Source organism: Aotus nancymaae, unplaced genomic scaffold (genome assembly GCF_030222135.1).
Source record: "Aotus nancymaae isolate 86718 unplaced genomic scaffold, 86718_ANA_hifiasm-v0.15.2.pri h1tg000007l, whole genome shotgun sequence".
Lineage (NCBI taxonomy): Eukaryota > Metazoa > Chordata > Mammalia > Primates > Aotidae > Aotus > Aotus nancymaae.
Window position 1 is genome coordinate 25,321,985 of NW_026988418.1, and position 12,484 is coordinate 25,334,468.

Here is a 12,484-nt window from a genome sequence, read left to right on the forward strand (position 1 = left end):
CCTCCCCTATTCTCCTACACGTGATCCAGGCAGAAATTTTTTTTTGAGACGGAGTCTCATTCCGTTGCCTAGGTTGGAATGCAGTGATCTCAGCTCACTGCAATCTCCGCCTCCCAGGTTCAAGCCGTTCTCCTGCCTCAGCCTCCTGGGTAAGTGGGATTACAGGTGCGTGCCACCATGCCCTGCTAATTTTTTGTATTTTCAGTAGAGACAGGATTTCGCCATGCTGGCCAGGCTGGCCTTGAAGTCCTGACCTCAAGTAATCCACCCGCCTCAGCCTCCCAAAGCGCTGCGATGACAGGAGTGAGCCACCACACCTGGCCTCTAAACTTCTGCTGTGCTGGTTCGAGTCTGCCACACATATGTAGCCTGAGAGTTCTGTGGGTTCATAACCAGAATCGAGGATTCGTTTTCTTCCGCTTCCTCTATTCTGCTTTTCTTCTCTTCCCCTCTTTTTCCTGATTCTTCTGCCCAGAAGGATGGAATTTCTATTTGAATGTTAGCATTCGCCCTACCTTTCCAGCTCCTTGACTGGGAATCACCCTCAGGGTAAAGCTGCCAGGAAAAAAAAATAAAACTGGGGATGTCCCCCCTGCTGTTGTTTCTCCAAGTTTTGACTCTCCACCACGCTTTATTTGGTTTCTTTCTGTTTAAGAGGGCACAGGTAGTTGTTTTTTTTCATTTTGACGAGACATCTTGATGGTAAACAGCAGGAGAGATACGCTGTCACGTGTCTGTGCTGCCATGCCAGAACTGGAACTTGTCATTTGTTCTTTTAGTGATTTAAATAATATTAACCTTATGATACTAATGTGGGAAAAAACGGGACTAGAGCCAGGTCTCTTCACTGGAGTCCGTCTTGGGGAACATTTTCAGCCACATTTTATGTGTCTCTTCAAACTGTTGTCACTATAGTGGGTGTCCTCTCAGATCCTTTGTTATGCAGTCTTTTAAAGCCAAATGTGTTTGTTCACACCCAGAAGAGCATAGTATGTGTGGCAGTTTAATCATAAACACCATATGAGAACATACTTGCCAAGTCTGCATCAGAATTGGCCACTAAACTAAGCAGTGCATAGGCTAGGGTGTGTGTGTGTGTGTGTGTTTTAATTTACTCCTGCTATTGCCTTTTATTGAGCCTCTTCTGTAGGCCATGACTGTGCCATAACATCTCATTTAACACTCAGACCAACAATGTCAGGTATGTAGTATTCTTCTCATTTTATACATAGAGATGGAGACTTAAAGAGGTAGTCAACCTAAATAACAAACAGAGAGGCCCTCTAAAAGAAAATGCTGCTTATTCAGGAATAGGGCATTGCAATGGGAATACACAGGCCCTAGTAGACTACGTGCTTATTCAGGGAGGTAAGGAAAATAAGTTTTAGAGGACAAAATGAAGAATATATAATTGTTTTGAGATAATTATCCTTGGCTACAAAGATTCATAACAGGGGTGACGCACAGCCCAAGACTGGATAGGCATTTGCTGGACAGATACTCTTGTAGAAGTGTTTTTTTATGTTAAGGTTGTAATGTCCCTCCTGCAAAATTTTTGCAGTCTTTTGTGATAATTTTTGTTATCAGGCATATAAGCCTGAGAATGCTTTCTTCATAGCCTTCCCTGGCTCTATTTGTAAGGGTTTTAGGTTTGTTTGTTTGTTTTTGTTTGTTTGTTTGTTTGTTTGAGACGAGTCATTCTGTCGCCCAGGCTGGAGTGCAGTGATGAGATCTCAGCTTACTGCAACCGCCACCTCCCAGGTTCAAGCAACTCTCCTGCCTCAGCCTCCTGAGTAGCTGGGATTACAGGCATGTGCCACCACACCCAGATAATTTTTGTATTTTTAGTAGAGATGGGGTTTCACCATGTTGGTCAGGCTGGTCTCAAACTGCTAACCTTATGATCCGCTCACCTTGGCCTTCCAAAGTGCTGGGATTACAGGTGTGACCCACCTTGCCTGGCCTGTTTGTTTTTTTAACACAAGTGACTCCATTTAGATTCTGACAACTTTCATAAGGTTAAGAAACTTCCCCCAAGGCCCCACAGTTAGTTAAGAGCTAGAGCTAAGGCCAGGCAGGGTGGCTTATGCCTATAATCCCAGCACAGAGACTGAGTCAAATGGATCACCTGAGGTCAGGAGTTCGAGACCAGCCTGGCCAACATGGTGAAACCCTGTCTCTACTAAAAATACAAAAAAATTACCCAGGCGTGCTGGCACGCACCTATAATCCCAGCTACTGAGGAATTAGAGGCAAAAGAATCACTTGAACCTGGGAGGCAGAGGTTGCAGTGACCCAAGATCGCACCATTGCACTCCAGCCTGGACAACAAGAGCGAAACTTCGTTTCAGGAAAAAAAAGAGCTAGAGCTGAAACAGGTCTTTCTATCCAAAGGCTCCACACTTAACTCCTGTGTTATCCTGGCCTCCTACCTCATGGAGGGATTTTGTTCGACAGCTATCTGGGAAGAGTCGGTTTGTGGCTCTTTGTTAAATATATAAGCATTATGTTTTCTTTCTTTTTTAGGAGCTCAGTGATGCCCTTGGAATCAGTATTGCTGGAGGAAGAGGAAGTCCATTAGGAGATATCCCTATATTTATTGCCATGATTCAGGCCAGCGGAGTGGCTGCACGGACACAGAAGCTTAAAGTAAGCAAAGGAGAACTGATTGAAGGGCTAATAGCACATGGATGGGTGGGAGAGGAAGCTGTAAGCCTGGGCATCTTGTTTAAAGTTAGAATTCCAATAGCCATCAGAGACCCATGCTGAAGGCAAGATGCATTAGAGACACTTTATACCTTTATAAATTCATTAGGGCCAGGCGTGGCGGCTGACACCTATAATCCCAGCACTTTAGGAGGCTGAGGTGGGCAGATCATGAGGTCAGGAGATTGAGACCATCGTGGCCATGGTGAAACCCTGTCTCTACTAAAATACAAAAAATTAGCCGGGTGTGGTGGTGCGCGCCCGTAGTCCCAGCTACTCAGGAGGCTGAGGCGGGGAATCACTTGAATTAGGGAGTTGGAGGTTGCAGTGAGCCGAGATCGTGCCACTGCACTCCAGCCTGGCAACAGAGCAAGACTCCTTCTCTTTTTTTTTTTCCAACATACTGTACATGTTTAATGCCTTTTTTTTTTTTTTTGAGACAGAGTCTTGCTCTGTTGCCAGGTGCCAGGCTGGAGTGCAGTGGTGCAAGCCCGGCTCACTGCAACCTCCGCCTTACGGGTTCAAGCAATTCTCCTGCCTCAGCCTCCCACGTAGCTGGGACTACAGGTGTGTGCCACCACGCCCAGCTAATTTTTGTATTTTTTTTAGTAGAGATGGGGTTTCACCATGTTGGCCAGGATGGTCTCAATCTCTTGACCTCGTGATCCTCCCTCCTTGGCCTCCCAAAGTGCTGGGATTACAGGCGTGAGCCACCGTGCCCGGCCTGGCTCCATCTCAAAAAAAAAAAGAAAAAGTTTCATTAGGTCCCTGGGCACATGCAAATATTATTATTTGTATCAAAGCTTCTCAATAAAAGAAGAAATTGTAGCTCCTTTGCAAACCCTCCTTTACCCTTTTAAGCACCTCATTCCACCCAAAATCAGCTCTGAACTGAGAGACATTTGACCTTAGAGTCTTCCCTCAATCAAAAAAAAAATCACCATTTTTATGATTTTTCCCCTTATTGTCCCTTAGTCTTTACTTCAGTAGAAAAATAAAGCAGAAAATATTTGGCTTCCTTATTAGAACTTTATTGAACAGTTAATGTGTACACCCCGCTATTACTGGCAAACGGATGTACGAAGCACCACCATTACCAAAATACAAAAGTGGCCTACTGTGCCTTTTAATACTCAAATCTGGCCCCCTTCTTGTAGTTCTGATTTGTCTGTATTTGGGGAAAGCCAAAAAAAATTCCTCATGCTTATTAAACACACATACACGGTCGTAACGCAGAATCCTCACAATAGGCACAAATGGGAAATATGACTTGCAAAGAATTTTAAGCATTCTTCTCAAATTTAATTTTTCTTAATGATAGTGATTTTCTGTCACTTTTGTACTTCCAGGTTGGAGATCGGATTGTCAGCATTAACGGGCAACCTTTGGATGGGCTGTCTCACGCGGATGTGGTTAATCTGCTGAAGAACGCCTACGGGCGCATTATCCTGCAGGTATTTCGATCAATGGAGCACGCAGCTGTATGAGGCAGATAAGTGGCGTGCAAAAAAGATTGAGCGTCACTGGCAGTAGGCATCGCCACCCAGCAGGGTGCTTGCTGATGTGAATTATGAAGGTTGAAAGCAAGAAATTATTATTTTTATTCAGAAATTCTTTAATGCCACCCATGCAGGCAGTGAGCATGATTATATGAAAGCTTAACAAGGGGAGAAAAATTACTCTCTGCTTCACATGATAAATCAACAGGGCTTTTAGCTTCCAGTGTTCTTTTGTAAATCAGAGTTTGTAAGGAATAAGAAATGATTTCTTTTCTTATACCCAAAGACTGTTACTGAACTGCCCAAGTGCTGTTTCTTCTTTTCCTCTTAAAGGAAGAGGAAAAATACAGTCCTCCTTTTCCTGTAGCATAGATTGCCAACACTGTTAAATTCTCACTGCACAGTAGTCATCAACCAAGGCAGACAATTGTTTATCAGCTGTAGTCCCCAGCAGTATTGTTCCGAGGCACAGGAAATATACCAGGATATAAAAGCAAAGTGTGCTATTAATTACCCTGCTTATATTTTAGCCCTTCAAATGTCTGAGATTGACACCATGCAGTGACTGAGAAGCAGGTTACTGGCAGTGAGTTTCATTAATGAGTTTCCCCAGAAATCTATGCTCAACACACTTCAGCAGAGGTAGTATAAAATGGTTTATAGGTGGCTGGGCACCGTGGCTCATGCCTGTAATCCCAGCACTTTGGGAGGCCGAGGCAGGCAGATCACCTGAGGTCAGGAGTCTGAGACCAGCCTGGACAACATGGTGAAACCCCATCTCTACTAAAAATACAAAAATTAGCCGGCCGTGGTGGTAGGTACCCGTAATCCCAGCTATTCAGGAGGCTGAGGCAGAAGAATCACTTGAACCTGGGAGGCAGAGGTTGCAGTGAGCCAATACTGCTCCACTGTACTCCAACCTAGGTGACAGAGCGACACTCTGTCTCAAAAATAAAATAAAATAAAATAAAATAGTTTATAGATATAAAGAATAAAGCCCACCATTTACTATCTTAGAGAGAGGGCTGGCCAGCCACTCATCATTCTAGCCTTAAAATAAGAAGTTTGGGCCAGGTGTAGTGGCTCACACCTATAGTCCCAGCACTTTGGGAGACTGAAGCAGGAGGATCACTTGAGGCCAGCAGTTCAAGACTAGCCTAGACCATAGCAAGTCCCCATCTCTACAAAAACTTAAAATAAAAAAGTTAGCTGGGCATGGTGGCATGTGCCTGTAGTCCTAGTTACTCAAGAGACTGAAGCAGGAGGATGGCTTGAGCCCAAGAGTTGGCGGTTACAGTGAGCCACAATTGTGCCCACTGCATTCCTGCCTGGGCAGCAGAGTGAGACCCTGTCTTAAAATAAATAAAAAATATATAGGAAGTTCAAATTGAAAAACCATCACATGGCTGGGCACAGTGGCTCACACCTATAATCCCAACACTTTGGGAGGCCAACGCAGGAGAATTGCTTGAGCCCAGGAGTTTGAGACCAGTCTGGGCAACATGATGTGAGACTCCGTCTCTACAAAAAAAATTTAAAATGTATTTTTAATAATAAAAAATAGAAATTAGAAAAAAAAAAAAGAAAAAAACCATGACCTTTGGGAGAACCAATTTGTGGTGTTTAACATTTCTGTGGTCTAAATCCAAAGTGTCAAAACAGACATGTGAAAAGTAAGTGGCTTTCAGCATGTATGAGGGGAATCATGAAAATCCTGTTCGTTTACTATCACACTGGTCTTCAAGTTAAAATTTAAAAAAAGAAAAGAAAATCCTGTCACTAATTTCAAGGGAGTTTATGCGATAGGCCAAATATTATTCAATTATTTGGATCTCTGAGTTTCTATTGAATACAAACCAAAACACTGTGTGGACTGGGCCTTGAATCCCTGCCCCTCAACTCCTTGTCCTTACTTTGAGTGGAAACCTACATAGTCACCTGCATTCCTTCCTCCACCCTACAAATCGTTTGCTTTCTGAAATGGGTGACTGTGCTTCCTCGTCCTTCGCGTTATGCTGACCCCTAGAGGCCGTACAGAGCAGCTCTTCAATGCGGAGCCCAGGACCTTGAATTACAAAGACCTTAGGAGGATCCCACTTCAAATGGTAACTAATGAGAAAACAGGCTCTCCCTTAGCAAAATCTGGCATTATTGATGTTTTCACACATTGATATAATTTGTTCCGCTGTCTTTCTCACAAAGAAATAAGAAGACACAATTTAAAAGTGTTAACATTGCCGGGCGCGGTGGCTCAAGCCTGTAATCCCAGCACTTTGGGAGGCCGAGGCGGGTGGATCACGAGGTCAAGAGATCAAGACCATCCTGGTCAACATGGTGAAACCCCGTCTCTACTAAAAATACAAAAATTAGCTGTGCACGGTGGCGCTTGCCTGTAATCCCAGCTACTCAGGAGGCTGAGGTAGGAGAATTGCCTGAACCCAGGAGGCGGAGGTTGCAGTGAGCCGAGATAGCGCCATTGCACTCCAGCCTGGGTAACAAGAGCGAAACTCCGTCTCAAAAAAAAAAAAAAAGTGTAACATTAACTCAATTTTAAAACTGCCTTCGAAACCCAGAATGGTAGTTCACACCTATGGTCTCAGCCTCCCAGGAGACTGAAGGGGGAGGATTGCTTGAGCCCAGGAGTTTCAGGCCAGCCTGAGCAATATATCAAGACCCTGTTTCTTTATTTAAAATAATAAAAAAACTAAATTTAAAAATATTTCTGACCCAGCACGGTAGCTCATGCCCGTAATCTCAGCACTTTGGGGGACTAAGGAGGCCGGATCACGAGGTCAAGAGATCAAGACCAGCCTGGCCAACATGGTGAAACGCTGTCTCTACTAAAAATACAAAAACTAGCTGGGCATGGTGGTGTGCGCCTATAGTCCCAGCTACTGGGGAGACTGAGGCAGGAAAATCGCTTGAACCCAGGAGGCAGAGGTTGCAGTGAGCCAGGATCATGCCACTGCACTCCAGCCTGTCAACAGAGCAAGACTTCATCGAAAAAAAAAAATTCCCTTCCAGATTGCCACTGGTAGCATGCTATTGAAAGAGTTCCTTATGTTCTTACTTCTATAGTTTATGAAGAAAAATGACATTTGGTTTCAAAATGTTTTCTTGGGTTAATTATGTTAGTTGACCTTTTTATTTTATAATATGTGATATTTAAAAGATTCATGGGACCAGGTGCAGTGGCTCACACCTATAATCCCAGTGCTTTTGGAAGCCTAGGTGGGAGGATTGCTTGAGGCCAGGAGTTTGAGGCCAGCTCATGCCTGTAATCCCAGCACTTTGGGAGGCCGAGGTGGGCGGATCACCTGAGGTTGAGAGTTCGAGACCAGCCTGACCAACATGGAGAAACCCTGTCTCTACTAAAAATACAAAATTAACTAGATGTGGTACAACATGTCTGTAATCCCAGCTACTTGGGAGGCTGAGGCAGGAGAATTGCTTGAACCCAGAGGCAGAAGTTGCAGTGAGCCAAGATGGTACCACTGTACTCCAGGCTGACCAACAAAGCGAGACCCCATCTTAAAATAATAATAATAATTCATTCATCCTAATGTTTGGTTATATTGGTTTTTATTATTTTGACATTACATTTACATAATGTTATTACTTACTTATTTAGAGCTGGGATCTCACTCTGTCACCCAGGCTTAGCACAGTGCCATGATCATAGCTCACTGCAGCCTCAAACTCTTGGGCCGAAGTGATCTTCCTGCCTCAGCCTCTGAGCAGCTAGGACTACAGGCATGAGCTACGGTGCCCAGCATAAATGTCACTCATACTGAGCTACTAGACTATACTTACATTCCTTTTTTTATACAAATTTATTTTCCCCAAGGTTAATCGTGATCTCTTTTTTTCAGATATACCTATCACTAGGCCCTACACTTTCCAGCTGATCTCAAACTTCCATTCGAGTTATACTTATTGGATAATCTATCTGTTCCTCCTCTTTCCTTTTAAATTTATTTTATTGATTTTATTTTTTGAGACTGAGTCTCACTCTCTTGCCCAGGCTGGAGTACTGTGGTGCGATTTTGGTTCACTGCAACCTCCGCCTCCCAGGTTCAAGAGACTCTCCTCCTCCCAAAGTGCCTCCCATGCCTCCCAAAGTGCTGGGATTACAGGCATGAGCCACCACGCCCAGCCTCTTCTTTTCTTTATAAATGTTAGAAAATCCTTTGTTTAGAAATTCCCTATCCAAGAATAGGGAGCGCCTGGGTGTTGATATCCTCCCAGATCATGGTTCTCCAAAGCTGGAGAAATCTGCGTCTGTGCCTCAAGCACAGGGCCTGGCCCAAAGCAGGATACCTGCCTCATCGGTGCTGCTCACATGGAGTTGCTGAGCCATTCCAATCAAGCTGAAGGACATGAACTAATAGAGAAGAAATCAGCACAGTTACCAATCTAGTCCAGAAAAAATCCAGTAGGGGAGAAAGATGGATGCCTTACCCAGGGTTGGGAATGGAAAAGGTATGTCATCAAGGGTGCAGAGCAGGCGTGTCATGGCATGTGTGAGTACCATTAAAGGAATGATCTTAACCTTAGTTGCATAATGAAATTACTGATTTTAATACTGGCTCCTGGGCCCCACCCTGGAGATTCAGATTTAATTTGTCTGGGATGTGGCATGAACATCAGGTGATTTTAAAATTTCTCGGGTGATTCTAATATGCAGCCAGGAGTAAGAAAAGTAGTCTACAGGGTTTGCAAATAAAAAGTCAACTAACTCTCAGGCCAGGTGCAGTGGCTCACACCTGTAATCCCACTGTAATCCCAGCACTTTGGGAGGCTGAGGCGGTTGGATCACTTGAGGTCAGGAGTGCAAGACCAGCCTGGCCAACATGAGGAAACCCCATCTCTACTAAAAATACAAAAATTAGCCAGGCATGGTGGTGCACACCTGTAATCCCAGCTGCTCGGGAAGCTGAGGCAGGAGAATCACTTGAACCCCAGAGGCGGAGGTTGCAGTGAGCTGAGACTGTGCCTCTACACTCCAGCCTGGACAACAGAGTGAGACTCTGTCTCAAAAAAAAAAAAAAAAAGATCCAAACTAATGCCATGAAGACAGGGACAAACTGCAGGAAAAGGACAAAGACCTAAAGTGTGAAAGTTGAGATGAAGACTTAGTGCAGGGTGTGTAGGAGAGGTAGGCTGTAGTGTCAGGAAGTTGTGAGTTTCAATCCTTTTACTGAAATCTAACCTTCTATTCTTCTAAAACAGGGACTGTGGAACTCCTCCCTTAACAAGGTTGCTCTGAGGACTAAATGAGGTGTGATGTAAAGTGTCTAATAAATGCAGTGTGTTACAAATGGTATATACTAAATAAGTGGTATCTTATTACTTTTTTTTCTTTTTTTGAGAAGGAGTTTCACTCTTGTTGCCCAGGCTGCAGTGCAATGGCATGATCTCGGCTCACCGCAGCCTCTACCTCCCAGGTTCAAGTGATTCTCCTGCCTCAGCCTCCCGAGTACCTGGGATCACAGGCGTGTGCCACCACACCCATCTAATTTTGTATTTTTAGTAGAGATGGGCTTTCTCCATGTTGGTTAGGCTGGTCTGGAACTCCTGACCTCAGGTGATCTGCCTGCCTTGGCCTCCCAAAGTGCTGGGATTAAAAGGCGTGAGCCGCCATGCCCGGCCTTTAATTACTTTCATTATAATAACATAGCTTGAAGTCAGAGGACACTAAAATTCCTTTATAAAATCCTGGAAGTAGAGTGGTTTTCTAGGTGGCATTTCAGGTGTGTGCCACTAGGTGGTGATGTGGCTGACAGGCAGTTTGCCCTTTTCTAATTTTACTCCAAGCTTTTGACAATTCAGAACAGACACAAAAAAAATCAGTATAGTCCAGTGTCGCTAAAATCAGGGTCACTAGATTCTAGACAAAAACTTTAAGCAGTTGTGCTTTCTATTTCAGTCAGTTATACCAAAGGCCAAGCATGGCACTTTGTGGTTTTTTTCTATAATGTGTCCCCATCTTAAGATGCCAGATTTCTCAGGGATCACCTTAACTTTACAGCCTTCCAGTTTGTTTTCAACACATATGCACCCATAGGGCGAGGGTCCAGCTATGTGTGAGTACTTTTATTGTTTGCACGTGTGCGTGTGGTGTGTTGTGTTTTTTGAGACAGGGTCTCAGTCTGTCCCCCAGGCTAAAGTGCAGTGGCGCAGTTGTGGCTCACAGCAGCCTTGATCTGCCAGGCTCAATCGATCCTCCCACCATAGCCTCCCAAAGTGCTAGGGTTACAGGCATAAGCCACCACACCCAGCCAGTCCGAAATCTCAGATTTGGTCCTGAAAGACTTGGGTCCTAACAGGTCTAAGGCCTAATCTTGTTCCTTTGCAGGAATGCTTAGGAAAGTTCTCAGCAAGGTGCTCAAGCTTTTGTGCATTGTAATATCTTGCTTATCTAGAAATTATTTTGACTTCTCAATTCTCCAAAACATAATCCCTAAACCTGTTTTGAAAGAAAGGTACTCATCCTAGGTCCACGAGATAAAGACCTCTGCTTTATTGCTCATTTAGAAAGCTTATGAAATACACAGTATTCCACTGTAGAATATAGAGTTCTAATTCAGTTTAATGTTTTTACCCTACGTTATTAAATGCAACACGGAGGCAAAGCACAGAAGTACATGAGAATAAATATTTTCTTAGGGGAAAACAGTGGGGAAGGCGGCACAAACTAAGGAAATTCAAATCAAAGGGAGAACCCTGTTGGAGCAACAGTGGGGAAACGCACTGGCAGGAAGAAACATGGAATGAGGTGTGAGTGCAGTTGGAGGGGGAAACACAGAATGAGGGGAGGCAGCAGCCTGAGGGGGAAATGCCTCTGAAGGGGGGAACACAGAGTGAGGGGCGGCAGCAGCCTGAGGGAGAAATGCCTCCGAAGGGGGGAACACAGAGTGAGGGGGGGCAGCAGCCTGAGGGGGAAATGCCTCCGAAGGGGGGAACACAGAGTGAGGGGGGGCAGCAGCCTGAGGGAGAAATGCCTCCGAAGGGGGGAACACAGAGTGAGGGGGGGCAGCAGGGGGAAATGCCCCCGAAAGGGGGAACACAAAGTGAGGGGGGGCAGCAGCCTGAGGGGGAAATGCCTCCGAATGGGGGAACACAGAGTGGGGGGGGGCAGCAGCCTGAGGGAGAAATGCCTCCGAAGGGGGGAACACAGAGTGAGGGGGGGCAGCAGCCTGAGGGAGAAATGCCTCCGAAGGGGGGAACACAGAGTGAGGGGGGGCAGCAGCCTGAGGGAGAAATGCCTCCGAAGGGGGGAACACAGAGTGAGGGGGGGCAGCAGCCTGAGGGGGAAATGCCTCCAGAGGGGGGAACACAGAGTGAGGGGGGGCAGCAGCCTGAGGGGGAAATGTCTCCGGAGGGGGGAATACAGATTGAGAGAGAAGCAGGCTTGTGGGTTCTTCCACAGATGAAAATGTCTCTGACTGTTCCTTAGACTCAGAGGACAAGGCTGCAGCCTCCCCCTCCTCTGGCGGGAGGATTTCTTCCTTCTTTTCCTTCAGGCCAGTGGCCTCCCCAACCTCAGGTGGGGCAGTTTTCTCCATCTCTTCCTCAATTCCACAGTCTCCTTCTCCTTGGATGAGGGGATCTTCTCCACCTCTTTCTTCAGGTCTGTGGCTTCCCCCTCTTGTTTGGGAGAGTTCCTTGTCTTCCTTCAGGCAGGGGGTCTCCTCCACCTCAGGTCAGCAATTACTAAATATTTGATAATGAGAGTTGGAGAGGATGCAGGGAAACCAAGTCCTTCCTTAAATGCCTAGTGAGATGTAGGTAAACACAACCATTTGGTAACTTAGGAAGTTCTACTACCTTTAATGGTGATGCATACTCATCACCAGCAGTTCCAGATCTAGTTACCTTCCTTAACCACTCAAGGTGTCTGCTGCAGCACTGTGCCTAACGAGAAGGAGCCCAAGTTTTTTGTTTTGTTTGTTTTTTTGAGACGGAGTCTCGCTCTGTCATCCAGGCTGGAGTGCAGTGACGTGATCTAGGCTCACTGCAACCTCTGCCTCCTGGGTTCAAGCGATTCTCGTGCCTTAGCCTCCTTCCATTACAGGCAGGTACCACCATGCCCAGCTAATTTTTGTAGGTTTTTTTCTTTTTTTTTTTTTTTTTTTTTTTGAGACGGAGTCATGCTCTGTAGCCAGGCTGGAGTGCAGTGGCGTGATCTCAGCTCACTGCAACCCCCACCTCCTAGGTTCAAGTGATTATCCTGCCTCAGCCTCCCGAGTAACTGGGACTACAGACACCCACCATCA

General features: G+C 45.5%; 1 protein-coding gene across 10 annotated transcripts in view; it reads left to right on the top strand.

Annotated features, from left to right (window-relative positions):
* The window catches only part of PATJ (PATJ crumbs cell polarity complex component), a 399,000-nt gene that overhangs the window by 366,139 nt on the left and 20,377 nt on the right, over positions 1-12,484 (top strand). For all 10 annotated transcript variants that reach the window (XM_064372414.1, XM_064372417.1, XM_064372415.1 and 7 more), the window contains 2 exons: positions 2,527-2,649; positions 4,056-4,160. In XM_064372414.1, coding sequence (XP_064228484.1) covers positions 2,527-2,649; positions 4,056-4,160 — 228 coding nt within the window. The remainder of the gene's footprint in view (positions 1-2,526; positions 2,650-4,055; positions 4,161-12,484) is intronic.